The 19924-nt window shown below is 59.9% G+C and overlaps 2 protein-coding genes and 2 long non-coding RNA genes across 9 annotated transcripts; 1 reads left to right on the top strand and 3 right to left on the bottom strand.

Annotated features, from left to right (window-relative positions):
- Positions 1-144: 144 nt before the first annotated feature.
- Positions 145-12175, top strand: LOC107307468 (RNA-binding protein 14-like). 3 transcript variants are annotated; one of them, XM_085535467.1, is made up of 4 exons: positions 145-554; positions 7694-9233; positions 10880-11015; positions 11205-12175. In XM_085535467.1, the coding sequence occupies exons 1-3, from the start codon at positions 209-211 to the stop codon at positions 10977-10979; spliced, it is 1986 nt and encodes a 661-aa protein (XP_085391593.1). In that variant the 5' UTR covers positions 145-208; the 3' UTR covers positions 10980-11015; positions 11205-12175. The 3 variants fall into 3 exon arrangements, with proteins under 3 accessions (XP_085391593.1, XP_085391592.1, XP_015706460.2); XM_085535466.1 differs by having other exon boundaries at positions 10880-12175; XM_015850974.3 differs by lacking the exons at positions 10880-11015; positions 11205-12175 and adding an exon at positions 9643-10783.
- On the bottom strand, positions 2160-2963 carry LOC146751155 (uncharacterized). Its single transcript, XR_014941847.1, has 2 exons — positions 2835-2963; positions 2160-2647 (listed from the first exon to the last, which is right to left on the bottom strand). It is a non-coding gene; the product is annotated as an uncharacterized LOC146751155 (long non-coding RNA).
- Positions 10336-19152, bottom strand: LOC107307467 (RNA-binding protein 4-like). Of its 4 annotated transcripts, XR_014941842.1 has the most exons (5): positions 19126-19152; positions 17018-17437; positions 12895-13595; positions 12416-12541; positions 10336-11357 (listed from the first exon to the last, which is right to left on the bottom strand). XR_014941842.1 is itself a non-coding variant. In XM_085535475.1 (4 exons), exons 2-3 carry the CDS (start codon positions 17427-17429, stop codon positions 12901-12903), a joined length of 1107 nt encoding a protein of 368 aa, XP_085391601.1. In that variant the 5' UTR covers positions 17430-17437; positions 19094-19152; the 3' UTR covers positions 11800-12415; positions 12895-12900. The 4 variants fall into 4 exon arrangements, 3 of the variants coding, with proteins under 3 accessions (XP_085391601.1, XP_085391602.1, XP_085391600.1); XM_085535475.1 differs by lacking the exons at positions 10336-11357; positions 12416-12541 and adding an exon at positions 11800-12415 and having other exon boundaries at positions 19094-19152; XM_085535476.1 differs by lacking the exon at positions 10336-11357 and having other exon boundaries at positions 11800-12541.
- On the bottom strand, positions 13629-17011 carry LOC146751154 (uncharacterized). Its single transcript, XR_014941845.1, has 2 exons — positions 16664-17011; positions 13629-16367 (listed from the first exon to the last, which is right to left on the bottom strand). It is a non-coding gene; the product is annotated as an uncharacterized LOC146751154 (long non-coding RNA).
- Positions 19153-19924: the final 772 nt, after the last annotated feature.

Raw genomic sequence — 19924 nt, 5'->3', positions numbered from 1 at the left:
TACGTAATTTACGTAGCGGGGCGGTGTAAGTAGGCGGTGCGCATGCGCAGTGAGTGCGGCGGGACTGCGCAATGCGTTGGAGATGTGCTGCGCATGCGTAGTATTAAGGGGCGGGAAAGCGGCGCGCACGCGCAGTCCGCCGTCGCTTCTCCCCCTCAGCTCTGAGGAGGCGCCGCCATTTTGTGAGGGCGCCGTTTCCATTGTCGCAATGCGTTCCGGTATTAAACTATTCGTGGGCAATGTCCCCGAAGAAGCCACGGCCGAAGAATTGAGCGAACTATTTTCCGGTGTAGCCGGTCCGGTGCTCGGTATCGCTTTAATGAAACAATTCGCTTTCGTTCATCTCCGGGATGAAGCGGCGGCGACACAGGCCATCGCTCAGCTCAACGGGCACCAGCTGCACGGCCGGAGGATCGTGGTGGAACCGTCCAGGCCTCGGCCTACAAATACCTGCAAGATCTTTGTGGGCAACGTGTCGGCCGCCTGCACCAGCGGCGAGCTCAGGGCCTTGTTCCAGCAATACGGCGCCGTCGTGGAGTGCGATGTGGTCAAAGGTACCGGACCCGCCGCTAGGAGGCGTCCCAAACCCTATAAACCACCCCACAGATCAACATAGAGCCCTATAATGGGGCTGTGTTCGACCTATGGGGCCCTCGGTGCCCCCTATGTGTGGGGTGGGAGGGGCAGACCCCCATAATGGGGTTATGTCTGCCCCATGGGGCTTTCAGTGCCCCCTATGTGGTGGGGGCAGCCTCCCACCCCCCTATAAACCACCCCATAGACCAACATAGAGCCCTATAATGGGGTTATGTTCGCCCTATGGGGCCCTCAATGTGTGGGGTGGTGGGGGCAGCCTCCCATCCCCTATAAACCACCCCATAGACCAACATAGACCCCTATAATGGGGCTGTGTTCGACCCATGGGGCCCTCAGTGCCCCCTATGTGTGGGGTGGGGGGGGCAGCCTCCCATAGACCCCCATAATGGGGCCGTGTCCGCCCCATGGGGCCCTCAATATGTGGGGTGGTGGGGACAGCCTCCCATACCCTATAAACCACCCTATAGACTACTATAATGGGGTTATGTCCGCCCTATGGGGCTCTCAGTGTGTGGGGTGGGGAGGGCAGCCTCCCAAACCCTATTAACCACCCCATAGACCCCCATTATGGGGCTGTGTTCGACCCATGGGGCTCTCAGTGCCCCCTATGGGTGGGGTGGGTGGGGGGGGAAGCCTCCCAAACCCTATAAACTACCCCATAGATCAACATAGACCCCTATAATGGGGCTGTGTTCGACCTATGGGGCCCTCAGTGCTTCTTTATGTGGGGGGGGGGCAGCCTCCTATCCCCTATAAACCCCCATAATGGGGCTGTGTTCGCCCCATGGGGCCCTCAATGTGTGGGGTGGGGGGGCAGCCTCCTATCCCCTATAAACCCCCCCATAGACCCCCATAATGGGGCTGTGTTCGCCCCATGGGGCCCTCGGTGCCCCCTATGTGTGGGGTGGGGGGGGCAGCCTCCCATCCCCTATAAACCCCCCCATAGACCCCTATAATGGGGCTGTGTTCGACCTATGGGGCCCTCAATGTGTGGGGTGGGGGGGCAGCCTCCCATAGACCCCCATAATGGGGCCGTGTCCGCCCCATAGGGCCTCAATGTGTGGGGTGGGGGGGGCAGCCTCCCAAACCCTATAAACCACCCCATAGACCCCTATAATGGGGCTGTGTTCGCCAGATGGGGCCCTCAGTGCTTCTTTATGTGGGGGGGGGGCAGCCTCCTATCCCCTATAGACCCCTGTAATGGGGCTGTGTTCGCCCCATGGGGCCCTCAATGTGTGGGGTGGGGGGGGCAGCCACCCATCCCCTATAAACCACCCCATAGACCCCTATAATGGGGTTATGTTCGCCCTATGGGGCCCTCAGTGCCCCCTATGTGTGGGGTGGGGGGGGCAGCCTCCCATAGACCCCCATAATGGGGCCGTGTCCGCCCCATAGGGCCTCAATGTGTGGGGTGGGGGGGGCAGCCTCCCAAACCCTATAAACCACCCCATAGACCCCTATAATGGGGTTATGTCCGCCCTATGGGGCCCTTGGTGCCCCCTATGGGTGGGGTGGGGGGGGCAGCCTCCCATAGACCCCCATAATGGGGCTGTGTTCGCCCTATGGGGCCCTCGGTGCCCCCTATGTGTGGGGTGGGGAGGGCAGCCTCCCGTCCCCTATATCCCCCCCCATAGACCCCCATAATGGGGCTGTGTTCGCCCCATGGGGCCCTCAGTGCCCCCTATGTGTGGGGTGGGGGGGGCAGCCTCCCGTCCCCTATAAACCCCCCCATAGACCCCCATAATGGGGCTGTGTTCGCCCTATGGGGCCCTCAGTGCTTCTTTATGTGGGGGGGGGCAGCCTCCTATCCCCTATAGACCCCTATAATGGGGCTGTGTTCGACCCATGGGGCTCTCAGTGCCCCCTATGTGTGGGGTGGGGGGGGGAAGCCTCCCAAACCCTATAAACTACCCCATAGATCAACATAGAGCCCTATAATGGGGCTGTGTTCGACCTATGGGGCCCTCAGTGCTTCTTTATGTGGGGGGGGGGCAGCCTCCTATCCCCTATAAACCACCCCATAGACCCCTATAATGGGGTTATGTCCGCCCTATGGGGCCCTCAGTGCCCCCTATGTGTGGGGTGGGTGGGGGGGGAAGCCTCCCATCCCCTATAAACCCCCCCATAGACCCCCATAATGGGGCTGTGTAGGCCCCATGGGGCCCTCAGTGCTTCTTTATGTGGGGGGGGGCAGCCTCCTATCCCCTATAAACCCCCATAATGGGGCTGTGTTCGACCCATGGGGCTCTCAGTGCCCCCTATGTGTGGGGTGGGGGGGGCAGCCTCCCGTCCCCTATATCGCCCCCCATAGATCCCCATAATGGGGCTGTGTTCGCCCTATGGGGCCCTCAGTGCCCCCTATGTGTGGGGTGGGGGGGGGCAGCCTCCCAAACCCTATAAACCCCCCCATAGACCCCCATAATGGGGCTGTGTTCGACCCATGGGGCTCTCAGTGCCCCCTATGTGTGGGGTGGGGGGGGCAGCCTCCCATCCCCTATAAACCCCCCCCATAGACCTTCATAATGGGGTTATGTCTGCCCCATGGGGCTTTCGGTGCCCCCTATGTGGTGGGGGCAGCCTCCCATACCCTATAAACCACCCCATAGACCCCCATAATGGGGCTGTGTTCGCCCCATGGGGCCCTCAATGTGTGGGGTGGGGGGGCAGCCTCCTATCCCCTATAAACCCCCCCATAGACCCCCATAATGGGGCTATGTCCGCCCCATGGGGCCCTCAGTGCCCCCTATGTGTGGGGTGGGGGGGGGGCAGCCTCCCGTCCCCTATATCCCCCCCCATAGATCCCCATAATGGGGCTGTGTTCGCCCTATGGGGCCCTCAGTGCCCCCTATGTGTGGGGTGGGGGGGGGCAGCCTCCCAAACCCTATAAACCCCCCCATAGACCCCTATAATGGGGCTATGTTCGCCCCATGGGGCCCTCGGTGCCCCCTATGTGTGGGGTGGGGGGGGGGCAGCCTCCCGTCCCCTATATCCCCCCCCATAGATCCCCATAATGGGGCTGTGTTCGCCCTATGGGGCCCTCAGTGCCCCCTATGTGTGGGGTGGGGGGGGGCAGCCTCCCAAACCCTATAAACCACCCCATAGACCCCTATAATGGGGTTATGTCCGCCCTATGGGGCCCTCAGTGCTTCTTTATGTGGGGGGGGGCAGCCTCCTATCCCCTATAAACCCCCATAATGGGGCTGTGTTCGACCCATGGGGCTCTCAGTGCCCCCTATGTGTGGGGTGGGGGGGGCAGCCTCCCATCCCCTATAAACCACCCCATAGACACCCATAGAGCCCTATAATGGGGCTGTGTTCGCCCTATGGGGCCTTCAGTGCCCCCTATGTGTGGGGTGGGTGGGGCAGCCTCCCATAGACCCCCATAATGGGGCTGTGTTCGCCCTATGGGGCCCTCAGTGCCCCCTATGTGTGGGGTGGGGGTGGGCAGCCTCCCAAACCCTATAAACCCCCCCATAGACCCCCATAATGGGGCTATGTTCGCCCTATGGGGCCCTCAGTGCTTCTTTATGTGCGGGGGGGGCAGCCTCCTATCCCCTATAGACCCCTGTAATGGGGCTGTGTTCGCCCCATGGGGCCCTCAATGTGTGGGGTGGGGGGGCAGCCTCCTATCCCCTATAAACCACCCCATAGACCCCTATAATGTGGTTATGTCCGCCCCATGGGGCCCTCGGTGCCCCCTATGTGTGGGGTGGGGGGGGGGCAGCCTCCCGTCCCCTATATCCCCCCCCATAGACCCCCATAATGGGGCTGTGTTCGCCCCATGGGGCCCTCAGTGCCCCCTATGTGTGTGTGTGGGGGGGGGCAGCCTCCCATCCCCTATAAACCACCCCATAGACCCCCATAATGGGGCTATGTCCGCCCTATGGGAAGATAGAAGGGTATAATTTCCACGTATCAATTGCTATTTGGCGATTTCTCTTCTTTTTACCATTTATACACTTAATTGGACCCCAGTGTGGGTATGGAAGGAGCTGCTCCCCCATGAGCTGCAATGGGAGGCGATCAATTACCCTTTATTAATTGATATAAGGTGATTTCCTTACTCTTTGCCACCCAAATCTGCTCCATAGCAGTTGTGTAGGGTTCTCTATAGGGATCTACTCCCTTATGAGCTGTAATGGGAGGCTGGAGGCCTATTATTCCCCTTTAATAATTGCTATACATTGATTTTCTTGCTCTTTTTTACCATGTATGCACCCAAATCTGCTCCATAGCAGTTGTGTAGGGTTCTCTATAGGGATATGCTCCCCTATGAGCTGCAATGGGAGGCTGGAGGCCTATTATTCCCCTTTAATAATTGCTATACATTGATTTTCTTGCTCTTTTTTACCATGTATGCACCCAAATCTGCTCCATAGCAGTTGTGTAGGGTGCCCTATAGGGATATGTTCCCCTATGAGCTGCAATGGGAGGCTGGAGGCCTATAATTACCCCCTGTTAATTGCTATACGTTAATTTTCTTGCTCTTTATTACCATGTATGCACCTAAATCTGCTCCATAGCAGTTGTGTAGGGTGCCCTATAGGGAGCTGCTCCCCTATGAGCTGCAATGGGAGGCTGGAGGCCTATTATTCCCCTTTATTAGTTGCTATACGTTGATTTTCTTGCTCTTTTTTACCATCTATGCACCCAAATCTGCTCCATAGCAGTTGTGTAGGGTGCCCTATAGGGAGCTGCTCCCCTATGAGCTGCAATGGGAGGCTGGAGGCCTATTATTCCCCCCTAATTAATTGCTATACGTTGATTTTCTTGCTCTTTTTTACCATGTATGCACCCAAATCTGCTCCATAGCAGTTGTGTAGGGTGCCCTATAGGGATCTACTCCCCTATGAGCTGCAATGGGAGGCTGGAGGCCTATAATTACCCCCTGTTAATTGCTATACGTTGATTTTCTTGCTCTTTTTTACCATGTATGCACCCAAATCTGCTCCATAGCAGTTGTGTAGGGTGCCCTATAGGGAGCTGCTCCCCTATGAGCTGCAATGGGAGGCTGGAGGCCTATTATTCCCCCCTAATTAATTGCTATACGTTGATTTTCTTGCTCTTTTTTACCATGTATGCACCCAAATCTGCTCCATAGCAATTGTGTAGGGTTCTCTATAGGGATCTACTCCCTTATGAGCTGTAATGGGAGGCTGGAGGCCTATTATTCCCCTTTATTAATTGCTATACGTTGATTTTCTTGCTCTTTTTTACCATGTATGCACCTAAATCTGCTCCATAGCAGTTGTGTAGGGTGCCCTATAGGGAGCTGCTCCCCTATGAGCTGCAATGGGAGGCTGGAGGCCTATAATTACCCCCTGTTAATTGCTATACGTTGATTTTCTTGCTCTTTTTTACCATGTATGCACCTAAATCTGCTCCATAGCAGTTGTGTAGGGTTTCCTATAGGGATATGGTCCCCTATGAGCTGCAATGGGAGGCTGGAGGCCTGTAATTACCCCCTGTTAATTGCTATAAGGTGATTTCTTCGCTCTTTTCTGCCATTGATGCACCCAAATCTGCTCCATAGCAGTTGTGTAGGGTGCGCTATAGGGATCTACTCCCTTATGAGCTGCAATGGGAGGCTGGAGGCCTGTAATTACCCCCTGTTAATTGCTATACGTTGATTTCTTCGCTCTTTGCCGCCGATCCGATGTGGACGTGGATGAGCTGCTGCTCCTCTGTGAGCTGCAGTGGTTGGTCTGATGTCTCTGATTGATCACTTACTGTGTTAATTGATGTTAATTGATACTCGGCGCTTCCCTTCCCCTTTTGCCTTCCCATTTATGCACTTAAGCTCACCCCGAGGTGGACACAGCATGAGAGCTGCCATGGGAGCTCTGCAGGCCTGTAATTAACCCCCTGTTAATTGACACGAGATGATTCCTTTCCTTTCTGCCACGATTTTAAGTTGCTTTTCCCAGCTGTTAACCCCTGTTTTATACACTTCATCCCATCCCAACGTGGACACGGAATGAGCTGCTCCCCCACGGGCTGCAATGGGAGCAATGAAGGCTGTAATTACTCGCTGTTAATTGACATAAGGTGCTTTGCCCCACTCTGTACCATCGCTCATGAACCCACATCTCTGACACAGAGGCTGCATTGCAGGCACTGCTCCCACAGCTGATGCTGTGGGTTCCCTTTGGGGGCTGATATGGGGTATAGGGTGGGGTCTGGGGGGGTGGGTTCTTTGTGGCGGAAGAAACGAGGAGTGCAGATTTGGGGCAACTTCCGAACTTTTGGGGCTGTTGGTGCCACCTCTGCGGGATCGCGTGCTGCTTTGGGGCATCATTGGGCAGGAAGGAGCAGGAGGAGCTAATGAACAAGCTAATGACTGAGCTAATGAGCGAGCTAATGAATGAGCTAATGAGTGAGCTAATGAGCGAGCTAATGAGCGTGTTCACCACATTGGCGCTCACCAGGGCCCAGTTTTGGCTGCCCACGTTGGCTGCGCCGTCACTGACCGTACACTGACGGTTCCTGGGCTGGGGATGGTGCTGAGAAGCCCGGACCCGTTGTGGCGCGGGCTCAGATCCCACCTCACTGCTCCCTTCCCATCACCGCGTCCCTCTGTCCCGCTTCTAACTCCCGTCCGACGTCTCTGCTTCGTTAACGACTCTCGTTACCGCGCTGCTCGTTTGCTCAGCGTCTTCACGCCGCGCCGGCCCCGCTCCCTCCTTCTTGCTTGCATTGGGAGGTGTGGGGTGGGAGGGTCTGTGGGGGGCTTCCATCAGGGGTGGGAGCATCACAGGGAGCAAGGCCCGAGCTCCAACCTAACGATGTTAATTAACAGCCTGGAAGCTTTTCCATCTCATGGCGGAAGCTCGGAGCTTCCCCAAGACCCTGCAGTGCCGCCCCCAAGCTTTGGGGGTCCCAGGGGTGTTTGTGAGCCTGGGGTCTTGCGAAGGGGTGACTATGGGGGGATATGGGGGGGTCCAGAGCATGTCTGGAGCTGAGGTTGTGGGGCCACCGTTGTTTGTTACCGAGTGTGTAGGGTAGAGCTGGGCGGCGCGCCTCGTTAAGCCTTCAACCCTGTAACGAATGTGTCTTTTCTCCCCCACTGATAACCCTCTGTCTGCTGCTTTATCAGACTATGCATTTGTTCACATGGAGAATGAAGCAGATGCAAAAGTTGCCATCGAAAATCTTAATGGGAAGGAGGTGAAAGGAAGAAGAGTCAATGTGGAGCTCTCGACCAATGTTCAGAAAAAGGGAGCGGGTCTGGCCGTGCCGGCCGGCGTCGTGGTGGACAAGAACAAGCGGATAGGCCTGGAGTACAGGGAGAAGTTCCAGCCCAAGATTGAGGGCTTCGAGCAGCGCCGGCTCGCGGACTCCACCTTCCCCGCCGCCGCCACTGCCGGCTACACCGCCGCCTCCTCCTCCTCCCTGTACGATTACCAGCAGCGCTTCGGCACCGCCGCCAAGTACGACGGCTTTGACGCGCAGCCCCGGCCCTCATCCCCCTCCTACTTCGGCCGGGACCGCAGCCCCCTGCGGCGCTCCCCGAGCCGGGCCGGCTACTCGGCAGCCACGCTCCCGGTGACGGCGCAACCGGCCGCTTACCGTGCCCAGCCCTCGGCCTCGCTGGGGGCCGCTTACCGCGCGCAGCCCTCGGCCTCGCTGGGCGCCGCGTACCGCTCGCAGGCCGCCGTTTCCCTGGGCGCCTCACAGCCCGCCGCCGGCTCCCTCGCCTCCTACGGTGCCCAGCCCGCTGCTGCCGCCTCCTACGGCGTGCAGCCCGCCGCCTCCCAGCTCTCCGGCTACGGCGTGCAGCCCTCAGCCCTCACCTCCTCCTATGGGGTGCAGGCTGCTTCCGGCTACTCGGCCGCTTACGGTGCCCAGGCTGCTGCCGCCTACGGTGCGCAGGCCGCTGCCGGCCCCACTGCTTCCTATGGCGTGCAGTCAGGAGCCACGCATGTGGCTTCCTATGGCACGCAGCCCACTGGCTACGGCGTGCAGCCCGTTGACGGCCATGCTGCCTCCTATGGCGCTCAGCCTGGCGCCGCGCTCCCTGCCTCCTACGGCGCCCAGCCGGTGGCGGCTCACGCCGGCTCCTATGGTGCCCAGCCAGTAGCTGGCCACGCCGCCGCCTATGGTGCCCAGCCGGTAGCCGGCCACTCGGCCTCCTATGGTGCCCAGCCGGTGGCCGCCGCGCTTACGGCCTCCTATGGCACGCAGCCGACTGCTGGCCACTCAGCGTCCTACGGCGCTCAGCCCACGGCCAACCTGCCCGCCTCCTATGGCAGCCAGGCCGCCGCGCTCTCCGCCACCTACGGTGCGCCGGCAGCCTCCTCGCTGGCCGCCTCCTACGGCAGCCAAGCCGCCGCCGCCTCCTACAAGGCACAGGCTTCCGTCCCACTGACGGCGGCCTACCGAGCCCAGGCCTCCAACTCGATGGCGGCCTCCTACCCGGCGCAGCAGGCCTCCTCCGCGTCGCTGGTGGCCGCCTACAGAGCCCAGCCGGGCAGCGCCTACGACGGGCCGAGCCAGCTGGGGCAGCAGGCTGCCTCCTACCTGGGCCTCTCTCAGGCTGCCGCCGTTGCACCGCCCTACGAGCGCACCCGCCTCTCCCCACCTCGCAGCGCCGGCTATGACGATCCGTACAAAAAATCCTCCGCTCTGGCTAAAAGGTATGGAGCCCGGCCGGCGGCTCGCGCGTAGCCCACCTGCGGCGGCGTCTTCTTCCCTTCCTCCTTCCCCTCGCTTTTCTGTGCTGGATACCTGAGGGTGGGTGGGAGGGAGGGGGTGGCTTTTGGTGGCTGGGGATGGGCTGGCTGTCCATCTGTCCGTCTGCTGCGTCGCTCTGTGCCGTGAGAGCCGTCGGCGCCGGGTTGCGGCGGTGCTGTGCGCGATGCTGCGGGCTCAAAGGTTCACCCAGAGCCTATAGGGGGTCGGTTGTGGGGTGGGTGAGTGCGAGTTTGGCTTCGCTTGTTGACCGAGCGCTCCCTGGGGGGGCCCCGCGCTGCACCATGACCCCACAACCCAGGGTGTGTGTGCCTGCTCCGCGCCTTCATACCACGTCTCTGTTCTCTCGCCCAGGTACAATTCAGACCGCCGTTTCTCTGAGCTCTCAGATTACCGCCGCTTGGCGGACTCCCCGCTCGCGTACCGCCGCTCGCCGACAAAGTCCCCGATGGATTACCGCCGCCTGCCGGAAGCGCACGCCGATTACGCCCGCTACTCGGGCACCTATGGCGATTACCTGCCCGCGGCCCGCGTGCATTCGGGTTACCAGCGCCGCCTGTAGCGTGCCCTGAGCCCCCCTCTCCCCCCCCCCAACCCTGCGCCAGACTCTCCGCGCCGCCCCCCCTTAAGATCCCCCCTCCTCCCCTTCCTCCTAAAGGCACGGATGGTTGGTTTGGGGGTTGGTTGGTTTTTTTCTGGGTTATTTTTAGCCACTTTTTTGTTGTTTGGAGTTTTTTAGAAGGTTTTGCATCCACGGTTCAAGCAGCTCCCGCTGTGTGACAGGAGGAGCACGGTTGCAGGTCCGCCTGTAGCGCCGCGACGCCACACTTTGCCTGTTGGCACCAAACTGCTCCGTTTGCAGCCCAAACCGTTAGCGCCGCACACGGCCCCTCCATCCCCCAACCCTCCCAGTCCCCCTCCCCAACACACACACCCCCTTTTTAGCATTGAGTTCAATCCAGGCACGGCCTCGGACTCGACCCTGCGGCGCCGAGTGACGTTTTGTACGACTGTAAATAAACTGCTGGGCTGTTCCCAGGGTAGAAACCCTCGTCTGCTGGTTTTCTTTCCCCCCTTTCAGGGTCAGCTCTGCCCCTGTCCCCCCCCTTCAGAGACAGGTGGTGATGGGGGACATGGTGTGCACCGTGACAACAATACATTGATACAGGCTGTACGTGGTGGACGTGCACCGTCACACCTGCTCCCTGCAGGTTTGGGTTGTGGAAGCGGCTTTGGAGAGGAGATGTTGAATGTTGAACTGCTGGTGCTCTGTTCCTAATCCAAACACTTCTGCCTGCAGGTTTTCCCTTCAGCCAACGTGTGGTTTTTCTCTAGGAGGTGGCAAAGTGAAACGTAACCTGTTGTTTGCAGGCAGCAGCTCCTCGATGTGACACGGAATCAGCTCGGCTGCACCAGGGTGAGCTCTGCCCGTCCCTATGGCACCTGAGGGCTCCTCCTCATTACTTCAATTAACTATAAAACCTTAACAAAAGCATTTTCTGTCCCTTGTTGTCCCTGAGATGCGGAACGCGGTGCGTCCTCTGTGGGTGTTCTCTGATACCATCACCACTTTGCTTTGGTTTTATTGCAGGGCGAGGATGGCAGCAGCAAAAAAGTACAGCCTGAAAAGCTACAGCCCTACTGGGCAGAAATACAGCCTGACAGAGCAGCAGTACAGTCTGCTGGGGTAGAAAGAGCCTGACAGGACACCCATGCAGTCAGCTGGGGTAGGAAAAGGGCAACGGGACAGTCTGATGGGGTAGAAATACAGCCTGACAAGGCAGCAGTACAGCTGGTTGGGGTACACACAACCCAGGGCACTGTTGGGTGGTCACCCCCTGCGTGCCTCAATAAGGATTCATTAAGCGACACGGTACGTAATGAGCACCCTAATTATTCTCCCCCTCGTTTTCCAGGCTGGTGGCAGCAAGAGGGTCCTAAGGAGTGACAGAAACAGCTTTGAGGTAGAACAGGAGGAGCGCAGCCATAGCCTGAGGTACGCTGGTAGGAATGAACACAGTGGCAGCACCAGAAAGGAGACTGAACTCATTGCTGTTCCCAGGTTGGTGCTGGAAAGGAGATGGGAGAAGCTTGTAGGAGCAGCAGCTATAGTTGTAAGAGGCAGCCAGGGGAGCAAGTGGGAACTGCTGGGCAATGCCATGACCTCCAGAATTGGGGCTGGGGGATGAGGGGCTTCCCCAGGAGCATGGGGACACAGGGTCAGGATGTAGAAGACGGTGACCCCAAGCCTCGGCCCTAAAGAGCATTTAATTGCATTGAGTAACGAGCTGGCAAGGCCAGGGGGTAAGGCGGGGCGGGGGGGGGGTTTGCAGAGCCTTAACGAGCCGACCCTGTTAATTAGCCGGGCATCATGATGAAGGCAGCGTTAGAGTGAGGCTGCAAAGCAGAGCCGCTGCCTCAGCGGCCTCATGGTTTGCAGCACAACGGTGGTGAGTGCAGGGGAAGGAGAGGCACCCGCGCAGGAGACACAAGCCTGGGTTCGTTAAGAGGTTCTTTAAAAGAGTTTATTTTACTGGAAAGAGCGGTCGGGTGAGGGAAGGGAGGGAGGGAGGAATAGGAGCTGAAGGCCAAGGCAGAGCCACGGGTTGGGCTCCAGGCTTAACGCCGGGCTCGGCGCAGCGCTGTTGGGATGGTTAAGTACCACAATGGGTAAGACTGATCGTCTTTAAAGAAAAATACGCACGTCTTAAAAAAAAAAACAAAAAAAAGGAAAAAAAAAAAACAAAAAACCACCCCAACAAACCAAAACTGAACCAAAAGAAGCTACAGCCCAGGCTGTAAGAAGGGGAACAGCAGCTCCACGCATGCCGCCGGGGAGGGAGCAGGGAAGCAAAGCTCGTGCTACGGCTACGCTCGCGCTAAACCTGAGCCTAGACCAGCTAGGGGCTGGACAGCGGCACGGAGAGGCGAGAAAACATATCCTGAAAGACTGAACGTAAAATGGGGCCGGGGAAAAAGGGGGATCAGCTACTTCTGACTACGCTACGAAGAAGCTCGAGTGTCCATTAGGGACCGATTCGTTAGGTGACACGGGTGTGCTTTGAAGCCCAGCACAGTCAGACGCGCAACGGCACGGGAACCCGACGTCCAGCCGCAATTATCTTACCTGAAAGAGAAAAGCAGAGTTCAGGGCCCTCAGCGGAGAGCCAGGGCTGTGCCAAGCCCTGCGAGAAGCAGCTGGAGTCCAGACATCAGCCGAGCTGTCGGCAGCGGGACGCCGCTCAGGTGGGACCTGTCAGTCGGACCGGGCTCAGCACGGTGTTGGCGTGAGCAGAGAGGGAGAGCAGCCTCCCCTCGCACCACACCGGGGTGGCAGGGCCTGCTCCCAGCACCGGGAGGACCGCTCAGCACCGAGATGTCGACGCTCATCTCGCCACGCTCGCCGTGCGAATGCCAGCAGGGCTCTGGTGGAGCCGACATCCGGGCTTTAACGCCCACAAAGGGCCCCAAGCCAGGTGCTGGAGCTCAGCCCCGAACCGTTTAACCCCTGCTCCGGGAATGAGGCGGACTCAGCCCCGCTACCGGGGGACCCCCACACAACCCCAGCGCACACCAGCGGTGTTCTGCAGCTCCACACAGGCTCACCTCGGCTCAAAAGGCAGAGTACCGCGCCCTGTCCGCGTACGGGTCGCGCCCGAACCGCTGCATGTCGTAGAGCGAAGCCCGAGCGACCGACGAGACCGGCGACAGCTGACTACGATCGTACGTGTACGCCTCTCCGACGGTGGTGGCCGCGGCTGCCGTGCGACGCAGGGGGCTTCTATCCCGGGTGTAATAGGTGGAGGAGGCCGCTGCTGCTGCCGCCGTGGCTGCAGCCGCCACCGCAGCCGCCGCTACGCCCGGGGTGGGCAGCAGAGCTCTATCGTAGGGGTCTAAGGTGGTGGGGATGCGGCTGGCCATGGCCGTGGTGGCCGCCATGGCCGTGGACTGGACTTGGGAGTACTGGGCGTACTGGGAGTACTGGGCCATGGTCTGCTCCGCGTAGGCGTCGTACGCAGAGGCCGTCGCATAGGACCTGACGCGGTAGCGCTTGTAGTAGTCGGCCATCCCGCCGTACGCGTCATCGTAATACATGGTCTCCCCATAGCCCGCGGTGTAGGGAGTGCGCACGGCTCCGTACTGCTCGTTATAGGCCTCGGTAAAGTCAGCCACTTGCCCCGGGCGATCTACCGGACACTCTTTAGACCAGTGCCCTTCCTTCCCGCACCGGTAGCAGCCGCTCTTGTCTCCCATCCCGGGCGCGGTCCTGAGCCGACTGGTGGACAACTGCACGCGCATCCGCTTGCCTTGAAGAAACAGACGCAAAAGGGAGGCTATAATTGAGGCCACACCAAGAGGTTCGTTAGAAATACATGCACAATAAAGCAGACATGGGGGACACGACTGGGAATCTGCAGGTCCCCGACCTCCTGCATCCACCCCGCTGCGCTCGGCGTGGAGCCGTGCATCGACTTACCAACACGGTGCTGGTGACACCGGGGACACCGAGCACTCAGTTGCTCTCAGACACATCCCGCCTGTCCTGGAGGGACTCACAGCCGAACCTACAGCCTCCAAAGTCACAGAAAAGCAGTGTTCTGCCCCAAACCGGCCTGCCGACCCAATGGCAGCGTGCTGGTGGAGTGAGAGCCACCAAGTGATGCCACCCAATGGGGTCACGCACGAGCGGGTCCTGCCACATCACACAGTGGCACCCAGGGGATGAGAGGCCTTAGGAAGGGGGACATGGCCCCAGGTGTGTGCTGGGGACAGTCTGATGTCGGATCCTGTGCAAATTGTGCTGCTCTGGAGGGAGTTTTGGCACGGGGATGAGAGCAGAAGGATGGGGCAGCAACGGGTGCGCTCACAATTGGGTGTGAGCAGTGGTGAAGAGCATCCCTGCCCAGACGAGCGGATGGGTCGTGGTGAGGAAGAGCACCGGGGACAGCCAAAATGGAGCGGATGGGTAACGAGGAAGAACAGCTCCGGGGACGCCATGGATGGGCAGATGAATTGTGGTGAAGAACAGCTCCAGGGACACCCAAAATTGGGCACCAGGTGGGGACGGGGAGCTCTGAGGACACCCCCAATAGGGGCGATGAGTTGTGGTGGAGAAGAGCTCTGCGGATGGCCAACGTGGGCAGACGGGTGGTGGCAAAGAGGAGCATTGGGGACACCCCAACTGGGAGCACCGGGGCCAACAACACCCCAACCAGGGGTCGGCAACACCACGACAAGATGGCGGCGTTTTGGGATGACGCAATGGACGCATCCTCAGCATCCCAATGGGCTCCGGCACAGCCCCATGGAGAAGCACTCACTTTTGATGTGGAGGAAGTGGCTTGGCACCGGCACTGCTCATCCACTTGGCAAGCTATGGGGCTGGCCATGGGGCTGGCATGAGCCCCGTTGCCACTCTGGGTCCTTCAGATGGATCCCCCTAACCCACCCAAGACCCCAGAGCCTAACCCTTCACAAGAGGGACCACCGTGAGGACGAGCTCGGAGAACACCAAAGAGAAGCGCTGGCATCACCATCACCCCAACCAGGGGTTGGCAACGCCATGGCATGATGGCAGCATCCAGGGATGAGGCAACAGATGCGTCCCCAACAACCTGACGGGCTCCAGTACAACCCCATGGAGATGTGCTTGGAGATGGATCGGCACCGGCACTACTCGTCCACTTGGCAAGCTATGGGGCTGGCATGAGCCCCACAGGACTGGGTCCTTCAGATGGATCCCCCCAACCCACCCAAGACCCCAGAGCCTAACCCTTCATGGGACCACCGTGAGGACAAGCTTGGTGGGCAACCCAAAAGGAAGAAGGGAAGCGGCAGCATCACCAACACCCCAACCGGGGGTCAGCAATACCACGACAAGATGGCGGCATCGTGGGATGACACAATGGACCCCAACAACCCAATGGGCTTCAGTAAAGCCCCATGGAGATGTGCTTGGAGGTAGCTCAGCACCGGTGCTGCTCGTCCACTTGACGAGTTATGGGGCCAGCCATGGGGCCAGCATGAGCCCCACAGGACCGGGCCCATCACTGGGTCCTTCCCACCCAAGGCCCCAGAGCCTGACCCTGTATGGGACCACCGTGAGGACAAGCTTGGTGGGCAACCCAAAAGGAAAAAGGAAAGCGCCAGCATCACCAACACCCCAACCGGGGGTCAGCAATACCACGGCAAGATGGCGGCATCTTGGGATGACACAATGGACCCCAACAACCCAACAGGCTTCAGTAAAGCCCCATGGAGATGTGCTTGGAGGTAGCTCAGCACTGGCGCTGCTCATCCACTTGGCAAGTTATGGGGCCAGCCATGGGGCCAGCATGAGCCCCACAGGACCGGGCCCATCACTGGGTCCTTCCCACCCAAGACCCCAGAGCCTGACCCTGCATGGGACCACCGTGAGGACGAGCTTGGTGGGCAACCCAAAAGGAAGAAGGGAAGCGCCAGCATCACCAACACCCCAACCGGGGGTCAGCAACACCACGGCAAGATGGCGGCATCGTGGGATGACGCAACGGACCCCAACAACCCAAGGGGCTGAGATGCAGCCCCCCATGGGAACACCATCTTTCCCCACGGAGCATCACCCCACAAGCTGCATGGCCGGCTCCAACCTCACCATAGCACCGTGACACCACATAGCAACGTGTGGACACCCTTTAGCATGGTGTGGGCACCCCATAGCACCGTGTGACACCCCATAGCACCATGTGGGCACCCCATAGCATGGTATGACACCCCATAGCATGGTGTGACACCCCATAGCACTGTGTGGGCACCCCATAACACAGTCTGGGCAAACCATAGCACTGTGTGGGCACTCCACAGCACTGTGTGACACCCCATAACACTGTGTGGGCACCCTATAGCACTGTGTGGGCACCCCATAGCATGGTATGACACCCCATAGCACCATGTGGGCACCCCATAGCACCGTGTGGGCACCCTAGACACCCCATAGCACCATGTAGGCACCCTGGATGCCCCATAGCACCGTGTGGGCAACCTGGAAACCCCATAGCACCATGTGGGCACCCTAGACAGCCCATAGCACCGTGTGACACCTCATAACACGGTCTGGGCACACCATAGCACTGTGTGGGCACCCTAGACACCCCATAGCACCAGGTAACATCCCATAACACTGTGTGGGCACCCTAGACACCCCATAGCACCATGTGGGCACCCCATAACATGGTCTGGGCACCCTAGACACCCCATAGCACTGCGTGGGGACCCCGTAACATGGTGTGGGCACCCTGTAGCACTGTGTGACACCCCATAGCACCATGTGGGCACCCCACAGTACTGCGTGACACCCCATAGCACCATGTGGGCACCCCATAGCACTATGTGACACCCCATAGCACCATGTGGGCAACCTGGACACCCCATAGCACCGTGTGACACACCATAGCACAGTGTGGGCACCCCATAACACGATCTTGGTACCCCATAGCCCTGTGTGACATCCTATAACACAGTCTGGGCACCCCATAGCACCGTGTGACACCCCATAGCACCGTATGACACCCCATAGCACCGTATGACACCCCAAAGCCCAACCATCCCCATTTCAAGGCACACCCACGGTGACGAGGACCCGAATCGCCGCAGTGTGACGCCGAGGACGGAGCCGTGCCCGCCGTCCTACCTGCCCTGGACCCTGGGCTCCCTCTCCCATCCCACGGCCCCAACCCCGACGCGGCGTCACCTTGGAACTCGGTGTTGTCCAGCCCTCGGATGGCCTCCACCGCGTCCTCGGCGCGCTCCATGTGCACGAAGGCGTAGTCCTTGACGATGTCGCACTCGATGACGGGGCCGTACTCCTCGAACTTGGCGCGCAGCTCCAGGTTGGTGCAGGCGGGGCCGATGTTGCCCACGTGCAGCTTGGTGGAGGCCTTGCTCTTGTTCTTGCTGGCCTCCACGTTGATGCAGACGCCGTGCAGCTTGTGGTGGTGCAGGTTGCGGATGGCGTCCTCGGCCGCCGTCTTGTCCTCGATGTGCACGAAGCCGTAGTTCTTGATGATGTCGCACTCCAGCACCTTGCCGTACTGCTCGAACAGCGAGCGGATCTCCTGCTCCGTCGCCTCCCGCGGCAGGTTCCCGATGAACAGCTTCACCATCTTCAGGCCTGGAACGGAGCAGGGGATGGATGGCGGCTCCTCCTCACCCCGGACAGACAGACCCTCATTGCCCCCCTTGAGACCCCCAGCACTGAGCCCTCTCCCCATACCCCCACTATCCCCATCCCTCCACCCTCAGCCCCTATACCCAGCTCACCACAGCCCCCCTCCATCCCCCTACAAGCAGCTCTCAGACCTTCCTCCCCCCCCAACCCCAGACCCTTCATTGCCCCCCTCCAGACCCCCAGCACTGAGCCCTACTGCCCCCACCCCTCCACCCTCAGCCCCTATACCTTCTCCTTCCCACTCCCCCCAGACACTCTCAAACCTCCCCACAGCCCCCTTCCATCCCCCTACAAGCAGCTCTCAGACCTTCCTCCCCCCCCAACCCCAGACCCTTCATTGCCCCCCTCCGGACCCCCAGCACTGAGCCCCAGATCCCCCCATACCCCCACTATCCCCACCCTCCACCCTCAGCTCCTATACCCAGCTCCCCACAGCCCCCTCCATCCCCCTACAAGCAGCTCTCAGACCTTCCTCCCCCCCCAACCCCAGACCCTCATTGCCCCCCTACAGACCCCCAGCACTGAGCCCTCCCCCCATACCCCTACTATCCCCACCCCTCCACCCTCAGCTCCTATACCCAGCTCCCCACAGCCCCCTCCATCCCCCTACAAGCCGCTCTCAGACCTTCCTCCCCCCCAACCCCAGACCCCCAGTACTGAGCCCTCCCCATATATCCCTGCTATCCCCAACCCCTCCACCCTCAGCTCCTATACCCAGCTCCCCACAGCCCCCTCCATCCCCCTACAAGCAGCTCTCAGACCTACCTCCCCCCCCAACCCCAGACCCTCATTGTCCCCCTCCAGACCCCCAGCACTGAGCCCTACTATCCCCACCCCCTCCACCATCAGCTCCTATTCCTGCTCCCCCCAAACTCCCACAAGCCACTCCAACACCCCCCCGCCCTACAGACCCCCAGATCCCACCCTACTGACCCCCACACCCCACAGACCCTCAGATCCCACCCCATAGATCCCCACATCCCACCCTAGACTCCCAGATCCCACCCTATGGACCCCCACATTCCACCCTATAGACCCCCAGATCCCACCCTACAGACCCCAGATCCCACCCCACAGACCCCCACATCCCACCCCATAGACCCCCACATCCCACCCTACAGACCCCATAGAGCCCCAGATCCCACCCCATAGACCCCACATCGCACCCTACAGACCCCAGATCCCACCCTACAGACCCCCACAGACACCATAGAGCCCCAGATCCCGCCCCACAGACCCCCAGATCCCACCCTATAGACCCCAGATCCCACCCCATAGACCCCAGATCCCACCCTATAGACCCCCAGATCCCACCCCATAGACCCCACATCCCACCCTACAGACCCCCACATCCCACCCCATAGACCCCCACATCCCACCCTACAGACCCCATAGAGCCCCAGATCCCACCCCATAGACCCCACATCGCACCCTACAGACCCCAGATCCCACCCTACAGACCCCCACAGACCCCATAGAGCCCCAGATCCCGCCCCACAGACCCCCAGATCCCACCCCATAGACCCCAGATCCCACCCCATAGGCCCCAGATGCCACCCCATAGACCCCAGATCCCACCCCATAGACCCCACATCCCACCCTATAGACCCCCGGTGCGGCCCCGCCCCCACCTGCGCCCCCGGCCGCTCTCTCCTCTCAAAATGGCGGCGGCGACGCTCAGCCACTCGGGCCCCGCCCTCCGGCTCCTATTGGTAGTTGGGGCTGTCTGTCAAGAGTAGCACCGCCCCTTAGTGAGCTCTGGCCCCGCCCTTGAGTGCCTCGCAGCCAATCAGAGGGAGAGGCGGGGCGCAAAGAGTGGCCCATTCATGGGGAAAGGGGGGGATCCGGAGTGGCCCATTCATGTTTAATGGGGGGATCCGGAGTGGCCCATTCATGATTAATGGGGAGATCCGGGATGGTCCATTCATAGTTAATGGGGGGATCCAGGATGGTCCATTCATGTTTAATGGGGGGATTCGGAGTGGCCCATTCATGTTTAACGGGGGGATCCGGGATGGTCCATTCATGGTTAACGGGGGGATCTGGAGTGGCCCATTCATGTTTAATGGGGGGATCCGGGATGGTCCATTCATGGTTAACGGGGGGATCCGGGATGGTCCATTCATAGTTAATGGGGGAATCTGGAGTGGCCCATTCATGGTTAATGGGGGGATCCGGGATTTCCATCCCTGTCCCCATTCCCATCCCATCTCCATCCCTGTCCCCATCCCCATCCCAGTCCCATCCCATTCCTGTCCCATTTCTGTCCTTGTCCCCATCCCTGTCCCCATCCCATCCCAGTCCCATCTCCATCCTTGTCCCTCTCCCCATCCCAGTCCCTATTTCCATCCATCCCCATCCCAGTCCCATCCCATCCCTGTCCCCATTTCCATCCCTGTCCCTATTTCCATTCCTGTCCCTATATCCATC

This window comes from Coturnix japonica, unplaced genomic scaffold, assembly GCF_054131305.1.
Source record: "Coturnix japonica strain WE unplaced genomic scaffold, WE-NBRP24 Scf124, whole genome shotgun sequence".
In the NCBI taxonomy this organism is placed as follows: domain Eukaryota; kingdom Metazoa; phylum Chordata; class Aves; order Galliformes; family Phasianidae; genus Coturnix; species Coturnix japonica.
This window is presented reverse-complemented; position numbering and strand designations above follow the sequence as displayed.

Coding starts and splice junctions, on each gene's coding strand:
- LOC107307468 (XM_015850974.3), top strand. CDS start 209: ATGCGTTCCGGTATTAAACTATTCGTGGGCAATGTCCCCGAAGAAGCC. Junction 555..7,693: donor GGAGTGCGATGTGGTCAAAG/GTACCGGACCCG, acceptor CTGCTTTATCAG/ACTATGCATTTGTTCACATG. Junction 9,234..9,642: donor TCCTCCGCTCTGGCTAAAAG/GTATGGAGCCCG, acceptor TCTCTCGCCCAG/GTACAATTCAGACCGCCGTT.
- LOC107307467 (XM_085535475.1), bottom strand. CDS start 17,429: ATGGTGAAGCTGTTCATCGGGAACCTGCCGCGGGAGGCGACGGAGCAG. Junction 13,596..17,017: donor GGACAACACCGAGTTCCAAG/GTGACGCCGCGT, acceptor TGTTTCTTCAAG/GCAAGCGGATGCGCGTGCAG.